This window comes from Solea senegalensis, linkage group LG18 (genome assembly GCF_019176455.1).
Source record: "Solea senegalensis isolate Sse05_10M linkage group LG18, IFAPA_SoseM_1, whole genome shotgun sequence".
Taxonomy (NCBI): Eukaryota; Metazoa; Chordata; class Actinopteri; order Pleuronectiformes; family Soleidae; genus Solea; species Solea senegalensis.
In genome coordinates this window covers 751,220-776,906 of record NC_058041.1, presented here as the reverse complement: position 1 = coordinate 776,906, position 25,687 = coordinate 751,220, and the positions used below count along the sequence as shown (strand labels likewise).

The following is a 25,687-nucleotide window of genomic DNA, read 5'->3' as shown; positions in this document are numbered from 1 at the left end:
TTTTTTTCCACCTGTGTTTTTGGGACGTACCAGCAACAGCATGGGGGTCAGAGTAGAACTCCTCCAGTTGTGACGTGGAACAGTCCAGCGCCGCCTTTAGCTTCTTTAGCTTGGATGCTCCTGCTGCGATTCTGAACAGACCCTGTCACACACACACAGACAGAAAAGACAAATAAACCACAGTAACACGTCCAGCAAACACACACACACACACACTACAATGACGATACACACTCACACAGATAAAGAGTGTGTGTGTGTGTGTGTGACTCCATAAACTCCCTCTGCCAGCTGCACATAATGAAACCTTAAAGGAAACAGACAAACAAACACACCCCGCGCTCTCTTTACTGTGACACATAAACAAAGACGCTCTTCACTGTAACGACACAGACTCCTCCCTTTATTCAGTGCGATGAATAAAGGCCACAAAAACACACACATTCACAGTCAACCCCGCACTCGCTCCCTGTTTTTGGCCTGCACATGTACTAAACGCAAGAAAGGTTGTGATTTATGGAGCGGCGGAGACAAGTGGATTCTATTGTCTTCTAAATTTGTAACGGCATCACGCTGAAATAAATCAGTGTCTCTGTTTCCCGTGTTTACAGACGCTGTGTCCACCCACGTCCTCCACTTCTGTGTTCATGGGAACAAACAGTTTAAACGTTTGAATAAACAAGAATCGACGCTCGTGTCATGTGACTTTTAAAGGTACAGTAAGTGAGATTTTGCGTCAGCTGTTTACATTTAGTTTTAGATGCTGAACTGAACACTGATGTGGTTGGGAATGCTGCCTTAGCTACTTGTGATTAGTTGGGAATGCCAACTAAACTCTACGTATTTTGGAATTTAACTGGAAATGCTAAATTAGCATTTTTATAAGCTGTACATGCTAATTGTTTAAGTTAGGAATGTTAAATTATATTTTTATTTAGTTAGGAATGCCAAATCAGCATTTTTTTATTTTGTTAGGGAAGGAATGCCTTTTCAGAATTATGATTAAGTTGGGAATGCTGAGGTATATTTGGACTTGGTTGGGAATGCCAAGCTCTACGTGGCTTTGCCTTGTTAAGGCAGGTGTCGGATGAGTTCTCAGCATTCCCAACTGCATTTTCTGTGGGAATGTCCTTGTGAATGTGAGTCACTCCTGAGGAAAACCGTTGCTTTTGACATCTCACTTAACAAACACCCTTTTTATTTGACTGTTTCTTTTACAGACACATCAGGTGTACTGATGGAGTAACATGGATGGATGGAGTCATGTGTTGTTTCCTCACCTCTTCCTTCATGCCAGTCTCCAGAAGCATCATGACGCAGGCTTCTAACGGCAGAGCGACCTCTCGCCCGCTCCTCTTCAGGTGTTCGTCCAGCCCGGTGCCAAACGCAGGCTTCTCGGTCCACGAGTCTGATCGAGGAAAAGAAAAAGTGATAAAAAAAACAAAGAGGTACTGTAACTTCATTCCTTCATTCTTATTGTCTGTCGGAAAAAAAAATAAAACCAGCTCCAGGATGGTGACAAACAGCCTGTTGCTGCTCTGGACGGCAGATTTCTGGGTCAACAAAGTCTCCCCTCAGGCTCTTCCCTCACCCGTCCTCACCCTCTCACCCTCCCCTCCCCTCCCACCACACACATAATAAATAAATAATAACGACCACATGCTCGCGTGTGTGTGTGTAGTGAGTGAGTCATCACCACCTGCTGGGAGAGCAGCCTCGTCTGGTTTACATACATGTGTTTAGTGCAGAAATAAGACACGGCTAAAGCTGTGAGCTCACGAGACTTTACGAGGTCAAAACCGGAAAAACATAATGGTTTGGTTTTTTTGCAACAAAGCAGTGAAAACAAAAGACTTTTTTTTAATATTTAGGTCTCGGTTGTGGCCCTTTAATAAATACAATGAAAAAAGAGCAGCGTGATGTCACTGAAGGACCAAAACTATAGTGATCCATGACTGTTCTAACCATTCACTATCAGACATGTGGCGTTAATCCTGGATCCCACACCTTGGTTGACATCAAATCCAAGGTCTGAATGTGCTGACGCAGCTTAATAACAAGTGGAAGGCAACTCGTAAGAGCGTCTTCGCCCGTGATGACTCTGCAGCACGCTCTGCATCTGGTCAAAGTCAGTCTTTGTAATTTGTCTTTGGTGAGACAGAGATCTTGGAATTTTCATTTCCAGGCCAACACGTCGTCACGTTGTTCCTCTCGTTGCTCAACTTTACTCGCTCATTGTTCTGTGCGGTAACAACAGAGCGAGAGAGACAGCGGACAGTGTCCACAACACTGATAGTCTACGTACATGAGGCAATGCACGTGTGAAACAGTAGGTGGCGTCATAACAAACAAGGGAGACATTTACCTAAATATTAACAGAATTCAAAGCACTTCAATGACCCGTGTCTATTTAGGGTGTTTTTTTACTTCACAAACTTCAAGGGTTTCAAGGACCCGTGGGAAGCATGCGTTGAGTCATTTTGAAGCACTTGCGTGTCTCGTAGAGTCTCAATGGAAAAAGGCCAGATCCTATTTTAACCTCGTCTGAAGCCTTTTTGGAGGAAAAAGAGTACGTTTAAAATTATACATCAGCTGTTGGCCACACTGATTACTAAAAGTCTCCACTGCCAAAGAATGACCCACATCAGATGACCTCTAATACTGACCAAGTCTGCCATTTCCTGTTCAGTTCAGAGCTTTAATGTCCGTCAGAGGGAAGTTTGGTAATAAAACAACAATAAAACGATTAAACTAAACTAAACTAAAGAAATACAATAAACAAAAGACAGCGCAGCCAAACTGGACTTAGAAACTGCCGTACTCAAATTAAACTGCTGCCAACACACAGGAAACAACACTTACAGCGAGTGACATCACACTTCTTCACTGACATGTTATGAGGCAGAATGTTGTGTATTGCACATTTAATTCAAATGGAAAAAGAAACATACTTTGCCCTCTTTAGGAAACATTGTAACTGGCGTCGGAAACACGTAAAGAAGGGTTTTTATGATGCGTCGCACTGAGCTCGTATGTTTTTTAACAAAGCTGCACTGTGTGTGTGTGTGTGTGTGCGTGTGTGCGTGTGCGTGTGCATGTGTGTGAGGGGAAAAACCATGTTTTTGCATGTTTGTGTTGTACCTTGCTGAGCCTGGATGGTTGGCAGGACACTCTCCAAGAGACTGAGAGATTTTCTGTGGTAATCAGCTTGAGCTTCTAAGAGCTGCACGAAAAACATAAACACACACTAGTGAGCAGACAGTCTCTCTCTCTGTCTCTCTCTCTGTCTCTGTCTCTGTCTCTCTCTCTGCAGCTGCAAACATTCCCATGCAAAACCTCATGCAAACACAATCAGCTGAGCTCACCGTTACAAAGTAGCAGGCATAGTCGCCTTCCTTTGAGGAGAAACTGTACATGTCTGCAGCAAGTTGATCCTGTGGAGGAAAAGAAAAGAGATGTAGATGAAGAAGTGGAGCACAAGGAGATGAAAACCCATATTTCATAAAGTAATTCACAATAAAATTAGAGAAAAGGAACTGAATTCAACAACTGGAAATCAGAAATCAAGAATATCTGATGAAATCAATGGTTTAAGTATATATAAAGTACATTTTATCCACACAGAAACAGAACTTTCCCTACACAATGATTTACTTTTTCCATGTTAGAAACAGTTTTGTGCCAACATGGCATCCTTTCAAATGAAAGACCTCTAAACGCTGCAGTACATATGCCAAGCCTGTAAGTGGCGCTGTAACTTTGCCATAAAGTGTGCACGCTGTGTAAAAACTTTTTTAAATGAACCTTTATTCAAATGATTCTATATAACATAATAAAAGAAAGCCAGGGCGACTAAAGAAAGAAAATAAAAGTTAACATCAAAACAACACAAGAAGGAGACGACAACAAATATAGCGAGGTGAGATTATGACATCAACATAATCCCAAAGTAGCGTTGATCGTCAATAGGAACATTTCCCAAAAATAGCATTTCAATGCTTCCAAAACCGCGTCAATCAAAAGCTGATACGATAAAAATAACTTGAGCAGATTCACAAGAACTCGTTTTTGTGTCCACAGTCCCTGAGACATTATTATTACAATGACATTTCTATTAAATAATCTTTAACACGCTGTCACAACTGTATTTTTAACAAGTATATGGAGAACTCTGTAAATCCTATCATTGTCACACCAAAGAGAAGAGAGGGCGAGTACTGCTGCGTGAGCATTTATAAATGTATCTCCACTTCACATCCATTACAGTAATGGATTATTCAGGTGACACACGGATGGGCGTTCGTGGTCAGCAGAGAACCATGAGAGTCATAAATCCTGCTGCGCTTGTTGAGCTCAGTGAGACCAACACAGACACACAGACAGACAGGAAACACAAGGCTGTGCACTTCCTGCACAGAAAAAACACCCAACAACAACTACACACTGAAAACTCACAAGTGACTCAACTCAGCAGATGTGCGCGCGCACACGCGCACACACACACACACACACGCACACACGCACACACGCGCACAGACAGACAGACAGACAGACAGACAGACAGAGAGAGCTGACGAGGCATTTTCACTTATTTGTGCGCGTCAGTAAAAAAAGTGGGTCAAAGGTCCTGAGGGTCTTGGACGGTCCAGCTGCAGCAGATGATCGCTGTTCTGCTCACGACTGCTGGATCACACACACGTCATGACTTTTCCTTAAAGGTGCACAGTTGGCAGAGGTCAAAGTTTAAACGAGACAAACAAAGTGGATCTTCTTCAGGTCATGTGGATCCCATCTTTTGAACATTTTTGACCAACATTGACCCGTTTTCTACGAGAAACCAACGTGAAAGAGGCGGTTTCATTTTACATTTTTCAAACCGGGCGTTTTAAGACGACTGCAAACAGGTTGGAGAAGAAGAATCAAGAACGAGACTGAGAAACACCAAGAAACATTGATGAAAAGTTTCAGAAGTGAATTCTACGACTCAAAACCACCTGATCGTTCTTCAGTTTCATGGATAAATCCCACCTGTCCCTGCTCTGCAGCTGTATACCCACAAACGCTCCCTCCATGGTCCAGCTCCACCATAAAGATCTCATGGTGGACCAGAGTATTCTGACCTGAGAAAGGTCCTTAAATACAGTTTATGGTTATATGGACTTTAGGTGTGAGGCTTTATCTCAGTGTTTCCTGCGACAGTTTCTCTTTCACAGACCATAAATGACCTTTAACCTTCCCATACGTTCAGTATCACAGACAAAGCTGTTAAACGTGATAACGACACTGTACAGAAGCAGCAGGTGTCTTTATGAAGACGTAGACTTCACAGTTACCTTGCAAAGCTCCACTTTGTTCATGGCCTCATCCACCTCCTCCTTGAGCAGGTCAGCCTTGGCCGTCAGTGCTTGTGTATTTGTTCCTGAGATTATTGACTTGGTTGCCTGCAACCATCTTTGTTTATCCAGAGACACAAAAACAACACAATGAAATTCAGAAGCTGCAAAAAAAAAAAAAAAGGGAGGGTAGCATCAACGCAGGGAATAAGTGAGGAGACGGACCTTGCTCTGGCAGAATCGTAGTCCAGCACTAACTTGGCGAGCTGTTTCCTCTGCTTCAGGATGTTGGGAATGTCCACCTAGAAAATCAAAGCACACCAAGTTGATTTCACAGCCTCAGAACAGAGGAGGACAAGATGGAGGTAGATGATCTGATGTGGTGACCTCTAAAGGGAGAGGCAAGAAAGGGCAAGAAGAAGTAGAAGATGAGGACGCAAGAAGCTAGAAGCTAGAAGAAGAATGGGTGGGCTAGCTCAGTGGTTAAGACCGGTAACCTGTGGTCACCAGTTCAACTCCAGCCCTGACAGGTTGTACTCAGTTCCCTTGTAAGTCGCTTTGGATAAAAGCGTCTGCTAAATGACATGTAATGTAAAAGAATCAAGAAGTAGAAGCAAGACGAAGAAGAAACAAGATGAAGAAATCAAGAAGAAGAAGATGTGAGTTTACAACTATGACGTAAACCAGCGTTTCCCAAACTTTCTATACGAGGACCCACTTTTTATGCATGTTAATTGGAAAGCACTGGCTGCCATTTAAAAGTGTTTTTAAATGTTTAAACGTGGTTTGTGTTCACAGGGCGTCTGACCTCTGCGAGCTGACTCAGAGGATCCAGAACGTCCTTCTCGATCTGCAGCTCGTGTTGCATCAGCTCTGAAGACAGACGGTTCTCCGCCTCGCCGCACACTTCCATCATCTTCCTGTTAACGCACGCACACACACACACACACAGAGGTATTAAAATCACGCCTCGTTGTCTTATCGTCTTTACAAAGTGAGGATTTCTTCTGATAACAGTCGTCCTCAGTTTACTGCAACACGCGCGTCCGTTTCCAGTCGATATGTGAAAGTAAAACCACGTTAATGTGGTTTTAATAAATGTAGCTCTCAGCAGTGATGACTCAAGGCTTTTTTTTAATAGCATTTAAAGTGCTTGAACTGAAAGTAAAGCTGTATGATATATATTGCAATTGTCTTTAAAAGGTTTTGCATTTAACAAACATACATCAGTGGAAACAGAAGGTAAATGAGGAGGTTATTATAGAAATAATCACAGCTAAAATATAAATGGGGAAGAACTCTTTTATGGACATTTGATCACCATGGACTTTTGCTATATACACGTCTAGAACAAGGACACAAATGTACATACAACTCGTTTGGTTATAGGGTTGTGGTATATGAATTATCTATTTATTTATTTATTTAGTTAGTTAGTTTTTAATGATCTAGTTTCTTTTCTTAGTTTCTGTTTGTTATTTTGTACGTTAAGATTTAGTTTGGTTTCATACCTTATTGTTGTCATTTCTGACACATGTACTGTATATGTTAAATGACGTGACATTTATATGTAATATATGGAACAAATTGAGTTACTGATTATATTTACATTTTCACAAACTACAAATAACATATTTTTCTACAGATGCGCGATATTATCAACACATATCAACTCTAAAATGTATTATCGTATATCGGAAAAACCATTTCCTCCTTTATTTCTATGCTAGCGACATCTACAGCTTTTTTTTAATGTTTATTTGTTTCACAAAATGAAGAAAATGTAAATCTACATCTGCTGTGACAGAGTTTCAAAAATATCACTAAAACTGGGCTAAAACCTCGAGGCGATTGCTCCTTTTCTGAAGCTTTCCCCAAATGATGGAATCACTAACCCATTGAAATCAAATTTGCCCTAATTATTGAACATATTTAATCACTTTTAAAGACCCATTATTTTATCCATGGCTTATATTCCACCTGGAAGTATCTAACTAGAGTTTTACCATTTCATTATTTTCAGTGTTTTACAGTTTTACTTTTATTGTTTTTGTACGTTTTACTAGAATCGTCGGTCAACCCTGGCTGTTTTTATCTGTATCATATCGTTGTTTTTATCGGTGTCTTCATCAGTTATCGGCCCTAATGCTCCCAATATATTAGCAAAAGGTTTCAGGTTATATCGGCCAGATTAGGCAAGAGTTTGATAAATGTGGTGTCTTTTGAGTTGTAGATTTGGATTATTTTACCTAAATAAAATACTGCGCCACTTTCGCTTCCTCCTTTTCATCCAGACATAGATTCACTTTCTACATCCTCAACTACAAAAACTGTCTGGTCGTGTTTTGAGTTGTTGTCTCTCTGAAAGTCCCGTCGACGCAGAACAAAAACTGCTGCAGAACGCTTGGCCTCGTATTTCACGCTCTCCGGGGAGCATCTGCTCCACGTAGCAACAGTTGCCGTGGGGCGAGGGAACTGGATACTGTATGTGCGGTGTGTGTGTGTGCGGTGTGTGTGTGTCACTCAAATCACTGACAGTTACTCACCCGATCAAGGAGTCTTCTCCCAGTTGGTTTCCACCTTCCACCATTGCCTGGGACAGCGCAGTGAGAGGCAGCTTTTTCTGCAGCAGACGAGACACAAACTCAGTGACTTTGTCCATGCAGCAGCTTCAGTGTTAAGATGTTTTAAAAATAATCGATGGAAAACCCATCAAGGGCAGTGAATTCAGGAGGAGGAGGAAGAAGAGGAGGAAACCACAGATGAAGAGATGCAAACTAGGGAAGTGAGACATCTATGAGATGACAAACGCTCCAGCTTCACTTTCTGTTTTATTGCAAAAAAAAGAAGAGAAACATTCATAAATCTCAAGTTTTTATGTTTATATCCCACAGAATCGCGGGGCAGGAGCGTCATGCACTGTGAACAAAGACGACAGACGTCTGAATGAGGGAAAATGGAGCGAGTGAGTGGTGCTGACAGGACCACAGAGTGGGTAAATCTGTGATTTTTGATTTTTTGTTTACCTGACCGTTTCCGGTATAGAGGCGTGGTACGGACTGTGGTGCGTGTTTTAGGTCGTGTGGGATAGAAAACACAGAAAAAGTCACAATCATGGACCATTGTCCTCTTTTGTATCAATATTTGTATAAATAAAAGCAAGAAATGCTGAGAATCACAAATGTGGACGGTGACATTTAAAAAAATAAATGACCGGTGACGAGTCTTACGTGTCTCTTCTCTGCGTCTGCGCCGATGTGTCCCTGCAGACACGACACCATCCTCTTGTGCGTGTTGTGGGACACGACGCGCACCAGGTCCATCCGCCGCTCGATCTGCGGGTGAAAACACAAGATGGTTCATAAAATATCTCCCATTTTAACACTCAGAGACTGAAAACCTCCAAAACTGAGGTTTAAAGACAAAACAAAGATCCAATAATAATCAACATTCATAAGAGAATAAGAAGATCCTGCTGTTAAAAGACAAGGATTTACAGTAGTTATAGAAATGTGGCAAATGATCACAAAAACCAAACCAAACTACAGACTGACCAGTGTGGGTTTTCTATGGTTGACGCTTATTTCTTTTGTCCCATATATTTGTGCCATTTTCTATAATAACTAATATAACTCTTAACTTCAGTAACCAGTAGGGGTGGGAATTGCCAGAGACCCCAAGATATGATATTATCATGATTAGGGCTGCGATTATTAATCAAAATTAAATGTCAAATATTTTGATAATCGATTCTTGATCGGGCTTCTTAAATGTGAATATTTCCTGGTTTCTTTGCTCTACAGAACATACAAATCACTAAAACTGAATATTTTTGGTTTGTGGACGAAGGATATTTAAGAGCATCGCCCTTTCCAGGTTTGGGAAACACGATCAACATTTTTAAACACTTTATGAACTAAACACATACTCAATCTAGAGCTGAAACAACTAATCGATTATGAAATTAATCGTCAGTTGCAGCCCTAAACATAGTATAAAATGCGAAATTATGTACTGTGATATTTTCACACAACAACTTGATACTTGGCGTCACAACGATAAATGTTGCGATATTTCACTGCATCGATTCTTTCCCATTTACATTTTATGTCTGCCCTGCAGTGTAATTACCTAAATATTAAACACATGAACTAGATCTAGGTTTAGATAAGCTTTAAGTGAAAGCAATAAAGTTTTAGCAACATTTAAGTTTCTGAGAACAAAAAATGCGTCATTTATTATCACTGGTTGAATAATAAATAGCAAATATCGCGTCTACCTCTAAACAAAGTAGCGACAGTGAAAATAAATCCTGCAATCATTTAAAGACGGTGAAAGGAAACAAAAGGATCTCTTCATTCGCTGATGATAGTCACGTTTTGGCCGATCAGGAAAGAGAATGCTATAATGATGGTAACTGAGCCATCATTTTTAATGAGTCTCCATTTCTGTCCATCCTGACTTTAATCACACAAACCTGAGGCAGCAGCGTCGTCAAGATTCTGTTTTTTTCGGGGGGCGATAAAACGTTCGGGGTCGTGTGGACAATTGAGGAGTTTAAATGAAAATGAAGTCATGTGGAAAAAGCAACAACAAACCACACTGCATGCCTTCACAAACTCTCCACAGAGTGTTCACACCCAAACAACACGCAACAGAATGGTGTGGTTTTTTTATTTAAGGGAGATTATGCAACTGATTTAGTCATAATAATAAAAACATTTTGTCCGTAGTTCTAAGTAAATGAAAACACTACGTTTCATGTGAAAATGTTAGAATGCACGATTGGAGTGACTAGTGGTCAGCACTCGTGCATCACGGCCAGAAGGTTCTGGGTTCAAATCCCAGTTTAAATGAGTCAGTGTCAGCTGGGACTGTAACTGTAACTTCTCTCAGAACAGTCCGGTCCAGTCCGGTCCGGTCCGGTCCAGAGCTCACACATGATTTGCAGACGTCTCCAGGGACAAATCAGAGGTCAAAGTATAAACGTGATTGATAAGGCGTGTCCCTGCACAACAATGCTGCCCCGGAATGTCATCTTTCAAACAGATGACTCATCGGAAATGGGTCTCCATAGCAACGCTCACTGGGCTGCGACCGTTTCTTTAAGGCCCTTTTTTAGGGTGGAGGAGGAGGAGGAGGATTGCACAGGCGTCCTCCTGTCCACTCTCCTGACTCTGACTCTGACCGACCACACAGATCCACTCTGTGCTTTTAACGGTGACAACGTATAATACTGTCTTTGACGGGAGACGCAGGGACACAGAGACTCTGGCTGAAAAACAAGAGGACGACTATTCACCAGGTGTCTGTCATGACATCATGGAGTCTTTTAAACGACCTCTTAAAAACCATTTTCATAGACTCATGTTCTTGAGTCATTAAAATGCATCTATCTAGGCCTTTATAATGACAGTTTCTATAAACCTTTGTTTAATCTTTTATATTCCAGTTATTATTATACTTTTACAAATGTGTATCATTTTTGTCGATTTCTTTTAAAATGTTGTTATTATTCTGCCATAAACAGAAACCACGTGTCCTTCACCTGAAAACAGGCTCTGTGAAGGAAAACTCTCCCGCCTGTGACTGAGGGAGCGTTTGTGAGTATACAGCAGCAGAGCAGGGATGGGCGGGGACAAGAAGCATTTATCCAGGACTGCAACTAATGACTATTGATGTAATGTATTCATAGTTTAGTGGTTTGGTCCATAAAATGTCAGAAAATGATGACGTTCTTGAATGCCTCTGTTTTGTCCACAAACAAAAATGCTTCAGTTATAACGATTTCTTTGTTACTTTGGAGGAAAGAAGCGCTTCTTCGTGTTTTCAGTCGTCTAACTTTACTCGCTCAATGTTCCTTTTGCCTCCATCTAAATAAATCACTTATTTGTGGTGCGGAAATGTCGCCCGGTGACACAAGATCTAAGCACAACTATTTAAGATATCAAAAAATAAATAAAAATAGCTTGCAGCCTACTGCTATTTTTAAATCACAGGAGCAGCTATATTTCATAAAGCCATCGCGAATCATACCGCAAGATATGATATTCAAGCAAAATCGTTCAGCCCTAGTCGGGGTGGTAATCGCCAGAGGCACTTGGCGCCATCTACTGGAGTGAAATATCAATTCTTTTTTATGCTAATCCACAAAAAGTTTAATGTTTATTTATAAAATAACTCTATTTAAATATGACTCTACTAACAAACAAATGAAAGGAAGTGATGATCTTGTCTACTTAAGAGTGGAGTCTGATTATGTAAAGAACTGGTTTTTATGGGAACGCCACAAAGTAACAGGTGTGTCTGTTGTCTTTGTTTTTGTAAAAAACATCTGAACTGATGAGCTGAGACACCGGCAGCAGAGTGACGCAAGGGACAAACATGATGACATGTGATGTGTGAAGTGTGGCAAAAAATAAAAACAGGCAAACACCGAGGTCTCGGTGAGAGGGCAACGCGAGACAAAAACACCCTGAGGGAGGATCAACCAAAATACCAGACGATTGTGTTCCAAAAACGGACAGAAAGGAGTCGGAACGCACGGAATTCCACAGCAGATATCCGCCTCGCCTTTCCCCTCCTCCTGTTGCTCGCACTCTTACGTCATCCCTGACCCCGCGCTGCTGCCCTGGCATTCCCCAACCAGCTGGCTCAAATACAAACTGACTAAACACACACATATATATATATATATCTATATACACACACAGTGTACACACACAGGTCACAGAGCCGGTGAACTCTGCTTAGACTCAGTCCGGCGTGTACCAGGCACAAGGAAAGCAGACAGGGATTCCCCCCTGAAAGTTCCTGTGCGGGTGGGTGTAGTGGAAGTGTTTTTTGGTTGCATGGCACCAGGGGAACATCGAGGCCTCTTCCTCTCATTGTGACAAGAAAAACACACATAACAAACACAAAAACCCTTAAGAGTTCAAAGACTAAAGAATGCATGAGTGGGAACCTGAGGAGGAAAAAAGTGTGTGTTCTTCCCCCTCCTTCTCCTCTGTGATGAGGTCGACAGCTGGATGATCCCGTGACGCGTCACAGACACAGGGAATCCCGGCGCTAAGTACAGGACACAGAGAAGGTGTGTGTGTGTGTCGTTGTCCCAGACACTGTTGTGTGTGTTTGTTTGTTTGTTTATGTGTCGTCGGTTCCTAAGAGAAAGGGGATTGTGAACATGTCGGGACAAGTCTGCAGCATGACGGGGTGGAAGTTATTTTAGTCCACGGACAAAATATTCTTTGTTTCCCTTTAAAGACGCGAGACCTGTGGTATTTTAAATGCCCTCAACTATGACACGGGAGTATTTTTGTGGACGGGCTCTGGAGAGGAGCAGCAAAGGAAGGGACAGCTGGGAGAAGAATGTCCGGGCGGATCAACAACGCCCTGCACGAGACAAGTGTTCCGATTTAAGACTTTAAAGTAAGAAGTCGGGCTTTGGGACAACATGGTATCACTTTTTATAAAGTTGATAATGATAAAGTCGCTCTGGACCAAAGCTGTGAACACATTTGTGCCATTTAAAAAGACAAAATTCTCCCATAAAGAAGAAATAAACAGCCCACAACGTGACTCAGCTACAACACTTTTGCTGATGATGTTCATTCACATTTTTGCAACTGTTTTGATAATCAATAAATCAGTTTTGAGGGTTATTTTAATAATTGAAAAAAGTTTCTTAAATGTCAATATGTTCTGGTTTCTTTGCTCCAAATAACAAAATCATTAAAACTGAATCATTTCTGAGGTTTGGGAAACAACTTTTCTGACATTTTGTGGACCAAACAAGTAATTAATCGAGAAAATAATGGACAGATTAGTTTAATTGATTACTTTAATCGTTAAAAACTAGTTTTCCTGATTTTTCAGCTTATAACAAAGATATCATTCAAACTGATTCATTTTGGTTTGTGGACAAAACAAACCCAAAGTTTGAGAACATCATGCAGCCCTAATTCTTTGTAGTTAGAAGTTAGGGCTGCAAAGTTAAATCGATTATTAATCGATGACTAAATGAATTAAAATTAAATTAGATCAGTCTTTTTTTTTTTTTTTAAATAAAACAAGGTCTCTCTCATTTTTCAGCTTAAATGTGAATATTTTCTAGTTTCTTTGCTCCATAGAACAAAGAAATCATTAAAACTGAATCATTTCGGTTTGTGGACAAAATAAGACATTTGAGAACGTCATCATTTTCCCAGTTTGGGAAACGCTGATCAACATTTGTCTGACATGTTTTGGTCAAAACAAGTTCTTGAGAATCAACAGATTAAATGATTATGGGACCAATCGTTAATTGCAGCCCCAAGAAAAAAAGCTTGTAAAGTTAGTTCCCTGTGTTTGATGATGACGTTATTGTGTTGACAAGAGAAAGAGCCGGACGAGAAAGTAGTTTCAGAGCGTCAAAGATGAAGGAGATTCTCTGGATTTACTTCATAAGAAAAGCTCATTGTTTGACTGAAAAGGCTTCAGACAAGAAGACAGAGATAAGATTGCGTGATAGCGAGGTCTACGGGTCAAGAAAGGTATCCAACGTGACACTAAGAGCTCACGCTTTTCCTCTGTCGATGACCAACTCTAAAGCCCAAAAGAATCTTTAAAAAAAGGGCAGACACGACTGGATACTTTGACTGAAGAAGCAGAAGTGTGACACTGGGTCGAACGTTAAATAAAAGGGATAAAATGAGAGTTTCTCCTTCATCAGAGTGACGTGGTCATCTCAGGAATGAGGAGGTCAAAGTGATTTCCGTGTCTCTCTCTCTGTGTTGTCTTTATCAGACAGACATCAGTGTCCATGTGAAGTGAGGGACAGAGGCCCGGGGGGACTCGCGAGGACGGACGCAGCAGAACAATCGCGTCTTTGAGGCGCGGTGAAAGTCAACGGTCAGACCTCAGAGGTTAGTCACCACTGTGTGCTTGTCCACTTCTATTAAACTGACTCACACTGGCTCTGTCGTGTTGTTCCAGCTGTTAGGACTGGACATTCATTATTTATTTATGTTTTTCAACAGATGCAACTGCACCATGACGACTATGATGCAGGAGAATGTGTCCCATACTGTGAGTAGATCCAGTCTCTCTTCTAAATAGTAACGTCTTATAATAATATGGTGTTTTTCCATCGCTTTTTCAGTTCCAAGCGAGCCGAGTTGATACCAAAAATGTGACGTCAAAAATCTAGTTAATCCAGTTAATCTACCGACATTTATCTTAGCCTAACGAGGGTAACCAAGGGTTCATATAGGATAAAAGTGACGAGACTAACGATTTTATAGGCGACATTAAAATCACTCATCGCGTGAATTGAACACTTTAAACACAGAGCGTATCGCAGGGGACACTTTGCATTAGCTAATTGCGTATTTGTGCTATCGGAAAAACTCCAACGGTTTCTGAAAGACTTCAAACACCGACGTGTGGTTATTAGGGAAGTAATTTGACTCGCCCAGTTGCAGGAAGCCGGCGAAACGGCGTCTTTGAGTTGGAAAAACACCTGTAGACCACATGAGCTTCATTTCTTTTGGCCTGTTTTTGGACATTGAGACAAAAACTCAAAATGTTGTTTCAAATATGTTTTTTTCAAATAGAAAAGCAAAAGCACTTAATCACAGGATATTTTCTGACAGACATTTTGAAGCTTTAAAATTCAGCCCTTTAACAATTAAAGGGTTAAAAGGGCAATTTTAGACATGAGTCACTGCTCATTTCTGACCCCGTTTAGCTGTCAATCCAATGCATTTTTGACTCTTGTTGGTCTATTTCCATTTCAACACCACCTCAGATAGGAATTAAAGATCTGTCAGAGCTGTTGGTTTATGCAGTGGCTACAAAGGAGGGTGTGGTGTGGGTGGGGGGGTGAAAACAAGAGGAAAGAATAGACAGCAGGCGTCAAGCATTGTGTCTGTCCTCGGGGCGAAACACACACACACACACACACTCAAAGCCAGCTGACGTTGTTTGAACATTCTATGATTCCTTTCATGCACACACACAAACACACACAGACAAACTTCAGTGGAATGTCTTGGGCGCGCAGTCCAGAGTTGTTGGATGGCCACGTTGGCTGGAGTTTTAGCAGCAGCAGCAGCAGCGGCAGCAGCAGCTTTCACACACACACACACACTGACGCTCAGCTGTGTGTCATGAGTTCACAGGTCCTCCATTTGCAGCCGATTTCCCCCCTCGTCAGCAGTTTTTCTCTTTTCGAGCAGCGAGGACGAACGACTACCAGCTGCTGCTTGATTAGCACGAACGCTTAGTGTCAGCACATGGTTCAGTTACTCTTCAGGCTCCAGCGGGTCAGCGATAAAAAAACTAAAGCTGGATCCTGCGTGTTGCTCAACTCCCCATCATCACACAGAAAAATAATCCGTTTCCTGTGAACGAGCGAAGCCACAGTAGGAAAACTAAAAAAAACGTCTGAATCACTGCTCTATGATTCACTGAGCAAAAAGTTAATAAGTGTGATTATACATGACAGGACTGTGGATTATCATTAACGGGGTAAAGACGCAATCATATGTAATGGAGAGTGACATTTATTTTAAAAGCTTTTTTTGTTTCGACTGTATGATTAGAACACCTGCGAGGGAGGAACTAATGAGGGAACTGAGCTTTACAGAGATAATGAGTGTGTTCAAGGCAGGAGAACTCAATTTGACCCTCTTTCTTTGATTAAAAGTCCTGTGTGTTTCATTTTAGGAGCCATTGTAATCACCTGTTTGGTTTTTCTATCCTTAGAATCAGTCTTTTATACGTACTACAAGCACCACCTTGTACCGCCGTGCTTCTACAGCGCAGGTTTTAAAGTTTACGCTTAAAGAAGTAGACGAAGAAGAATAATTCATTTTTGAAACTAGAGCTCAGACTCCTAATGTTAGTACCTTAATTAAACATAAAAATAAAGGATGTACCTGATTAATAGTTGTATCCATACAGTAGCTCACAATTGTCAGGATACACAATAATATAATTTTTACATTTATTGACATTGTCCAGTCACTGCATGGATAGATTTATACTTAAATTAGCCTTTTTTTCTCTTTATTATCTGGAGGTTGTTTTTTGTTATTTAAATATATGATTTACTGTTTGTATAAAGTGATAAAACTTCCATCGATCCATTTTCTACTGCTTTGTCCTCCACAGAAGGGATTGAGTTCCATTGTAGACTCAGTTTCTTTTCCAAGGAAAACAGATTTTAGTCCCCTTAACAAGTCAAATCTAATTCAAGTGTACTTAAGATTATTTTCACATCTGCATCATCTCTTGCTGATAATAAGCCTTTTTTTCCATTAGGAAAAGTGAAATTTATAAACCGCTATGTCCCCCACACCAAACTCCATCCACTGCTGTCTCTATAAGTGAGTTTAAATGTGTTATTTTGTGACTTTGGTGTTTGGAATACGTTGTGCGGATTAACCTAAGCAGCTCCTGTGTAACTGCATGCTAACAGTGACAGTTTTCTGTATGGACTTTGGTGCAGGAGCGTGCGTGGATTACAAAACCTTACGTTTGCAGCCACGATGTGATGCAAGCACACACTGTTCCTTTAACAGAGCACAGATAAGAGCTGGTCAGATTAATGATTTACCTGCAGGAGGTCATCGCTGAGGACTTCAGTCTTCTCTGCCCTGTGGGTGAGAGAAAGACAACACAGGAGATTAGTGCCGACATACACTGAAATACCAGATAAGCAGCAGCTGTAGACACACACACACACACACACACGACTACATGACGTGCTGCTGTGTACAGTCACCGTGAAAATATCTGCCAGACGAGTGACACAGGACTGGTCTCAGCACAGAGTCAGACATTGACTGTGGCATCCGTGGGAAAAACTGAACTAGAGGACAGGGTGGGTTTATTTGGTTTGTTGCTATGTCTCAACAACGACGCTGGTAACCAGGCTGGAGGGCCGCGGCCAAACCCCCGACTCCCCTCTCTTCTAACGCTACAGCTGCAGCATAAGCAAAGATGAAAATAGGCCAGATTATGAACTGTTTATGTTAAAACTCAATGAGACGGAATCACACGTGTGTGTGTGTTGTCAGCCAGGGGATCAGCGTGTCTCGCGCACAGAGCTTTTGCTGGCTCTCAAGCTCCGCCTGAGCCTATTAATAGTGAACTAATAGTTGGGATTTGGAGAGGTCAGACAGATTAAGTTCACTTAAAGGGAGAAGGCTGGGAAACACACAGAGACTCGCGCTCACACGACACCGTGACGTGATGGTGGCATCGTCTGTGGCTGTGGGGACGAAGACACAAGAGGACAGACACAGGGTCCAGAGACTAAGGGTCGGTCAAAATATCGTTTCAGTGATACATCGTCATCCTTCCTCGTGCAATACCATAGTCGATGCGTGAGGGCAAATATCGATATTCTAATCAACAGATTAAGGCTCTCTGAAGTCAACAGTCCCTGCGTTGGGCAGAAGTTACCTGGCCTAGCTACCTTTAGTAGGTTTTACCGTAGTAATCTGAATATATTTGGATTGTAGACAAAATAAGAGCTTCACTTCAGGCCTTGGGCAAAGCCTGAAAAGCATATTTTAGCTTCAATTATTATTTTTTGATTACTGAAGTACTTGTTTGGTCCTTTAAATTATGTTCTTAATTTGTCCAATTTTTGTTATATGGAGCAAAGAAACCAAAGTTGACAATTAATTAGGCAAAGTGGATACTTTTCACCTAAAATTGACTGTAGGTGAAATGTTGACCTAATAATCTATTATTATTATATCATTATTGCTCAAACAATAATAACTAGTACAAATTGGCATGTTTTTTAAAACCTGTAGGGTGCAAATCACCAAAATTCTAAATGACCGACTTCCTGTTGAGTCGACGCCATGGTTACGGTCGACTTTTTTGTTCGTCTTGGTCTATAACATCTTCCCGCCAAGTTTCAGGAAATTCGGTGTAACAAAATTTTGCCCCCTTAGGTTTTCACTTTCACAGCCCTTGAGCAACGCAGGTACGGGAACTGTGCCAATATCGCATTTTCACTGGACCTGACCTCCATGCCAAGTTTTTATGCACGTTGACCCCCTCAAAAATGACCACAACTCTACAGATATAACAATAATCTGAAGGAATAACGATAGGTTCCTCGCATGGATTCGTGCCAGGAGCTGTTTCGGCCCCAGATGCCCAGATGTTTGCTGGTTACTTTGAGTTGTAGACTTTTGACCAAAACACCAGCATCATCTTGGACTTTAATGTTGTTTAAAATGCATTATATGGCCTACATTTTTGGCTGATTCATCTAAAAAAAGATCTGGTTAGATTAAGTTAAATGGAACTGCTACAAAAAGGCACTTGAATTCCTGCACCGTTGACTGTAATGTGAAGTTTTCGGCCTCTGTTTCCTCTTTTTTTTTCCCCCACTTTCCCATGACTCAAACTCTCTCTCTCCGTTTCTTTGCTTCAAGCCCAAAAATGATGACGCTACGTCATATATGGGTTGTGTCTTGCGTTGAGCCAATGTCGACTCTTTTCCAAGTGTAAGCTCGGCCTACTTAACTACAGGGACCTAGAGACAGTGACTGGGCCCGGCCTCCAAAAACAAAAAACTCTATGAACTATAGTAACCTTGTCACATCTGCTTCCAATTACAACACAGAGACAGAGAACAGAGAAACTGACACAGAAAGGGAGCGGGAGAGAGGATGATCACATGGGAGAGAGGAATACAGAGGGGGTTTTTTTCTTTGGGGGGTTGGGGATTAAAGTCTCCTTAAAAAAAGCCAACCAGAATAATCTGGAGACGAGAGATGAATGGAAAAAAAACGTGTCTCTGGAGAAAAGCCACAGCCGCACTGGTGAGATCACACATGTAAACCACAGACAAGACAACCAGCTAACACACACACACACACACACACACACACACACACACACACATATTATAATGCACACACATACACGTCACGATTATGAAGCCACAGTATGGAATTCATGTTCTGGTGTCATCTACATGCTGTGGACTCCTTCGTGTGGTTCTGTTGAAGCCCTGAGCTTCAAAACCAGTGTAGACTACACATATGTATATGTATATGTGTATATATATATATATATATATATATATATATATATATATATATATATATATATATATACATACATATATATGTGTATACACACATATATATGTATACATATATATGTGAGTGTGTGTATATATGTATAGATATATACATATATGTATATGTATATGTATATATCTGGTTTATCTGGGTCTGGGTCGCTTTGGGCAGCAGCCTTAGCAAGGGAGCCCAGACAGCCCTCTCCCTAGCCACTTCTACCCTCTTCTCTGGGGGGATTCCAAGCATTCCCAGGCCAGCTGAGAGATAGAATCCCTCCAGCTTGTCCTGGGTCGGCCCCCGGGGGTCTCCTCACAGACAGACATGCCTGAGGCATCCAGGAGGCATCCTTACCAGATACCAAAACCACCTCAGCTGGCTCCTCTTGACCTAAAGAGGCAGCACTTCTACTTGGAGACCCTCCTGTATGTCCGAGCTCCTCACCCTATCTCTAAGGCCGAGCACAGCTACCCCACAGAGGAAGCTCATTCCGGCCGACTGTATTCACGATCTCGTTCTTTCGGTCACTACCCAAAGTCTGTGCCCACCCGTGGCACCTGTTTTCCAAAAAATAGCATTTTAGAGCTCCAAAGATGCCAGTTCTTTTCAAAATGTTTGCACGTAAACTAAGCTCCTAAACTACAGGCTGTGCAGTGTTTTCAAACAAAAACAAGTTAGGGTCCATGTTAGGGTGTAGAATTAACTGCAAAATAATGGAAATCGCAATATCCTAGTCGAAAGACACAGCATTTATTTAACGGAGTAAAAGAAAGTAGAATTATGGTGAAATCCTGCAGTGCTGCAGAAAATCTTGCTTTTGGGGTTTGGTTCTGACACACCTACGATTTGAAAAGCGCAGTATGGCCGTTTTGCGATTTGGACAAATTTACTCTATTTCACCTGATATTTATAAATATTGTTTATTTTATTTATTTATTTTATTTATTTATTTCTGTCATGACATTTAGATCACTCATCACACATCAGTGTAGTTCACACAATACACATAACCGAAAGGGAAAGCAAAAGCTTATCTAGTCCCGCCCCCATTATCATCATACAATACATAATTATTCTTTTCTTATGACATTTGACAAAAACATGTTTCAGCATCAGGTATCACTCAGAGATGTAGTCTAGCTCTAGACAGTCAATCAGACTCCATGTGTGTCTGTACATGTGTCCGTGAGTGACAGTCTCGACTTGTTGCATGTTCAACTTCCCAAAAGTCACAAAATGAACCAGTCAATACAGGTCAATGCATCATCATTTTTTTTTTCCCCCTTTAGTCATCCGTTCATCAACGTTGAAGTGAATGATCACGAATTAGTGTGAAGACATTTGTATTCAGAGTTTGTGGCCGTGTCTGTATGAAAGCAACAAAAAGTAGTGTCACAGATGGGGGTCAAAAATAGGCCGTGTGTGTGTGTGTGTGTGTGTGTGTGTGTGTGTGTGTGTGTGTGTGTGCGTGCAGAGGAGAAACGACAACATACAAAACAACAATTGTTTTTGCCAGCGTCAGCTGACCTACAGAGAGGAAGCACTGAACCCACAGAGCCTCAGTGGAGGAAAGTGTGTCAGTGTGAGCGCCGCATGTGATTTTCTTAACAAGGAGACGATCCTCCCCACAACGCCGTGACCACTAGTTCAGAATGGTAACCATGGCGATCTACTATCAAAGTGTGGGGGGGGGAGAGGGGTAAGAGAATACTGCAGCCATAAGCACAATAGAGCGGCTGTTACAGGCCGTTCAATACAATCAGGAGGAGTTTAACCTCCTCTTCTTCTCTTCTCCTCTGACGGCAACAGCTTCAGGTTTAAAGTAATGGATACTGGAGGTAAATGAAAGGCGCTGGAAGAATAACAGAGTGACTCAGTCCTTATTAACCTTCCTAATGTGAGAGGAGTCTATTAGAGTGCAGTGTGGAGGTCAAACTAAATGATTGATGTCCCTCTCTCTGTGAAACAACAAACAAATCCAGGCTGAGCTCACCTGTACATCACGACAGGGCTCAATACGGAAAGATATTTACATCCCTACTGAATTCCCCAAGTAATATAAACTAACAAAATAAACATATACACTGTTATATAACAGTAGATAAACAACCATCACTCTCACAAACTGATTTCTGACATTTTATACCCTAAATTGATTGCGTTGTTATGCATTTTATCTTGCATCTATTATTCATTGTTTATTTATTATTTCTGCTGTAAAACTATTAAAAATCCCACTTCGGGAATTAATAAAGTGATATTCTAACTAGACATTGACCAATATTTCCCATATTTTCGCTCTCCGAAACTTTCTGACTTTATGTTGGGGCTTTTTTTTATGTTTTAATGACCTGCTTCCTGTGTTAAATATTTAGTTAATAGTACTGTATATAACTGCAGTGCAGACACAGAGTGTACATTGGAGAGAGAGGTTAGTGTTGTTCCACAACTGGTTACTGAAGTTGAGCAGTTTTTGGTATTATTTATTGACATTTAAGTTATATTTTACGTGGTAGAGAAAAGAAATGAAAAATTAAAAACTCTATTACCATTTAATCAATCAATTACTTCTACAAATTGGCATAAAAAACCCACATCTGTCGACCTCTAACTCTATTATTTTCAAATTAAACAACATTGAGGTGCACAGTGTGATTTCCATTATTAGTTAATATACATTTTTGTTGACAACTGATCGTCTTCGTCAATAACTTAGAAAAAGCATCACATTTGAGAATCCATCTATTTATTTAAAAACAAATTCAAATGATTATTTAAACTCTAAGTGATTAGTTTTGTTTTAAACAGCTTTGGTTTTTAGACTCAATGATGTCCTAGTTTGTCATTAACAGTGTCACAGATGCACAATGTGTGACTGACACCTCATTGTTCCACCGCAGCAACAAAACAAGGGAAACGCCCAGAGTCACCTTTCCCTTTTTTATTATTCTGTTTTTACTGTGACATTTTGTTCAAGCCTGAGGGGAAAGTGTCTTTTTCAAATAACCACAGACTTTCCTCGGACAATAGATCTGCATCAGATCGCGTAACGGCTTCAGCTGATTGTTGTTGTGTATGATATCAAAGGGGGATTACATAATCCGGGCAGGTTGGAAATGCCAGTACGTGATTAACTGTGAGCAAAGACAAAAGCTGCATTTGTTCTGCGCACATGGTGAATCTTTACCAGTTTGTGGCACAGAATCAAACCAGCCATTATGGGACAGAGCCGTGCTAAACAATGCTAAGCTAACCAGCTGCACATTACGACCATCGTGATATTTCCCAAGATAACTTTCACTTTCCATATCTGGCAGTTATTCCACCATATAGGAATTACGCCGCTGAGAAGCTGACGTCACAAACGTGTGACGTGCCGGTGAATCTGAAGGACAAATAAACTCAGATTATAGTCCTGCGGGTTCACTTTCATGTCTCAGGTCGCACATTTATTTTACGACACAGTTAATCTTTAAACCAGTATGCTGACAGCTTCTGTGTGTGAACAACACTTAGATTGGAAGCATCTTATCAATCAGTGACTGGATAAACGACGTCAGGCCTTTTTTCTGATCTACAGGGGAGGACGAGGTCCACATGGGAATATTTTTGAAAAGGAAATAAAAATAAATTAAAAAAGACAGAATTCCGAGAAAGAAATGAGAATTTGGGCTTTAATATGAGAATTCTAATTTAAATCTCAGATTACTTTTTCTCAGAATTCTGAGTTTTTACTCCGTTGCAATTGCATGCATTCATTTCAGAATTGTGGATTTTTTTCTCAGATCTCAGAATTTATTCTTGAATCTGACTATAATCTCATAATGCTGACTTTATTCTCAAAAACTAACTTTAATATCAGAATTATTGGGTTTTTTTCCCCTCAGAAATCTGACTATTCCCAAATTCAGATTTTAATCTTGAACTCTGACTTTAATCTCAGTATTCACAGACTTCAATTCAGACTTTTTTCTCAGAATTCTGACTCTATTCTCAAATTCTGATTTGAAACTCAAATTCTAACTTTAATCCCAGAATTCAAAGACTTGAATTCAGACTTTACTCTCAGAATTCTGACTTTTTTCACAAAATTCAGATTTTAATCTCGATTTCTGACATTAATCCCAAAATTCACAGACTTGAATTCAGACTTTACTCTCTTAAATAACAAGTAAAACAAAACAAACTGCATCACATTCATGTGTTGACTCATCTTCACACAGTGAGTAGTAAAAGCTCATATCAGTGTGTTCCTGTGCCATCTCATTTATAAAGGTGTCACTCTCTCATCTCTCACCACATTAGCTGTAAATAAGCACGGGGAGTTCAACGACAGCTCACGTGAATGTTCCCTGGCATGACTGACGAGCTGTTTTTCCTTGCACCTCCGTTTCACACTCACATTATTTTTCCCTCCTGCTCACTGCACTCTCCCTCTCTCTTCTCTCTCTAGAAAGCGTCAGAGCGTCTCTGGGAGGCCGTTTCCTGTTTGTAGAAGAAGAAGGGGAGAGATTTCCTTACGGAGCGAGCGCCTGTCTACTGGACACAGTGTTCTACCTTCATACAATCGCAGGAACCCAGGGGGCAGCGGAGAGGCCCTTTGCACTCTGAAGTTTCTGCAGACGTAGACACACCGGCGTGCACGGGCCTAATTGACAAAGCAGAGGACGCTTGTTCGCTCTAGTCCAACCACGGGCGGTCAGATCACTCGCTCAGATGATAGCAGGAAGGATTTAACCCTACATGTTCACACAAACGAGAGGGAAGTGCACACGTCTGTTTTAAACATAACCCTCTCTCCGGTTCTAATTTACTGCTGGTACGTTGCAGTGAGTGAAGTTATGAGTATCGCAGCTGCTGCTGCTGCTGCTGCTGCTGCTGCTGCTGCTGCTGCTGCTGCTGCTGCTGCTGCTGCCTCTCCTACAAGCTGCAGGAACATCATGAGTTCAGTTCCTCTGTGTGTGGACTCTGCTGACTGTGTTTCCGCCATATGAACACTACAGGGACGGTGAGATTGCTGCCAAATACTTAAGTGTCTGACTGTTTTACAACAACTACGCTGAGATTATTTCCATTATCGGCTCATGTATCATTCTAATATGCTTGTCAAAAAATTTTATAATTCGGTCTGTAAAATTGGGAAAACAGTGACATATATTCCTTAAAGGTTATTAGCGAGGTAGAGGTGCAGACCCAGTCCAGATGTGAACGGGTATTTTTCAAAACGTAGCCTTTTCTGTGTGTTTTGACTCTCAGGGTCAAAATATCGTCACTTGGTGATATATCATCGTCTGTCCAAATGCAATAGGATAATTGATAAGGGCAGATATTGATATTCAGAAAAAAGAAAATGTCTCCTCGCGGTGGCGCTGCTCAAATGAATGAGGGGAAACTTGGGTGGAAGTTACCTGAGTTAACAGCGGGATAATGGGTGGAGAAAAGCTAAGTTAAGAGATGCTCCTTCCACGTTCAATACACAAGACTTTATGCACTTTGTTGTGAATTAATGGCAGATATCGCAACATATTGCTATACGATTGCCTGGCAATATATTGTTGTATCGTCATATTATTGGTATCGTGGACCACATATTGTGAAGGATTTTTACTAGGTTTCTCTTGTGAATAAATAAGAGAAATCCTGCACTTTTAACTTTCCACGTTAATGTTTTTTGTCTTAAGTTAGTCAGATATTGTCATGTATCGCTATGCGATTGTCTGGCAGTATATTGATCGTCACAGAATCGTTGCATTGTGATATTATTGGTGTACCGCGTATGGCATCGCCTTGTGAGGTACCCTGGAATACTCACTGATTGCATTTATAAAAAACAAAATATATCTACTCCACTGGCTGCTAATGTCAAACCAGTGTGGTTTCTTGAATGCATCTTGAAGCTGCAACAAATAATGCCACTGATTAATGGAAGTAATTTGTGCTACAAGTGCCCACTCCTGCTAAAAAAATCTAAATTATGATAATACAGTGATACGCCCATATAGCAATGGGTGCTGTTCATGAGTTGTGTGGCAAAGCAGCCTCGTAATTATCATATTCTCTGTTTAGAAAGTACCAGAAACAGCTTCCCCATTACTGGAACACGATAGACGGCCTCAACATCAACAATACGTCAAACTTAAAGCATCAAAAAGCAGCTTAATGTGTTTAAGTGATGGAACCGTCTCCTCTTTGTTTGACTATGATGTGTGCAGCAGTGTCTGAGCTCACAGGTGAATGGACTCTCTATTAAAAAGGGCATGA

The 25,687-nt window shown here is 41.0% G+C and overlaps 1 protein-coding gene and 1 long non-coding RNA gene across 6 annotated transcripts in view; one reads left to right on the top strand and one right to left on the bottom strand.

The window, feature by feature from the left end:
- arhgap17a (Rho GTPase activating protein 17a) overlaps positions 1-25,687 on the bottom strand; it is a 34,761-nt gene that overhangs the window by 7,091 nt on the left and 1,983 nt on the right. For 3 of the 4 annotated variants that reach the window (XM_044013713.1, XM_044013711.1, XM_044013714.1), the window contains exons 2-12: positions 16,933-16,972; positions 8,564-8,668; positions 8,360-8,392; positions 7,880-7,956; positions 6,142-6,253; positions 5,559-5,635; positions 5,334-5,451; positions 3,366-3,434; positions 3,142-3,223; positions 1,281-1,408; positions 31-142 (exon numbers count right to left, since the gene is read on the bottom strand). In XM_044013713.1, the coding sequence (XP_043869648.1) occupies positions 31-142; positions 1,281-1,408; positions 3,142-3,223; positions 3,366-3,434; positions 5,334-5,451; positions 5,559-5,635; positions 6,142-6,253; positions 7,880-7,956; positions 8,360-8,392; positions 8,564-8,668; positions 16,933-16,972 (953 nt within the window). The remainder of the gene's footprint in view (positions 1-30; positions 143-1,280; positions 1,409-3,141; positions 3,224-3,365; positions 3,435-5,333; positions 5,452-5,558; positions 5,636-6,141; positions 6,254-7,879; positions 7,957-8,359; positions 8,393-8,563; positions 8,669-16,932; positions 16,973-25,687) is intronic. The other variant, XM_044013712.1, reaches the window with a different exon arrangement.
- LOC122759134 lies at positions 7,956-24,309 on the top strand. Of its 2 annotated transcripts, none has more exons than XR_006358235.1 (5): positions 7,956-8,324; positions 10,864-10,936; positions 14,118-14,236; positions 14,351-14,399; positions 23,880-24,309. It is a non-coding gene; the product is annotated as an uncharacterized LOC122759134 (long non-coding RNA). The 2 variants fall into 2 exon arrangements; XR_006358234.1 differs by having other exon boundaries at positions 7,956-8,328.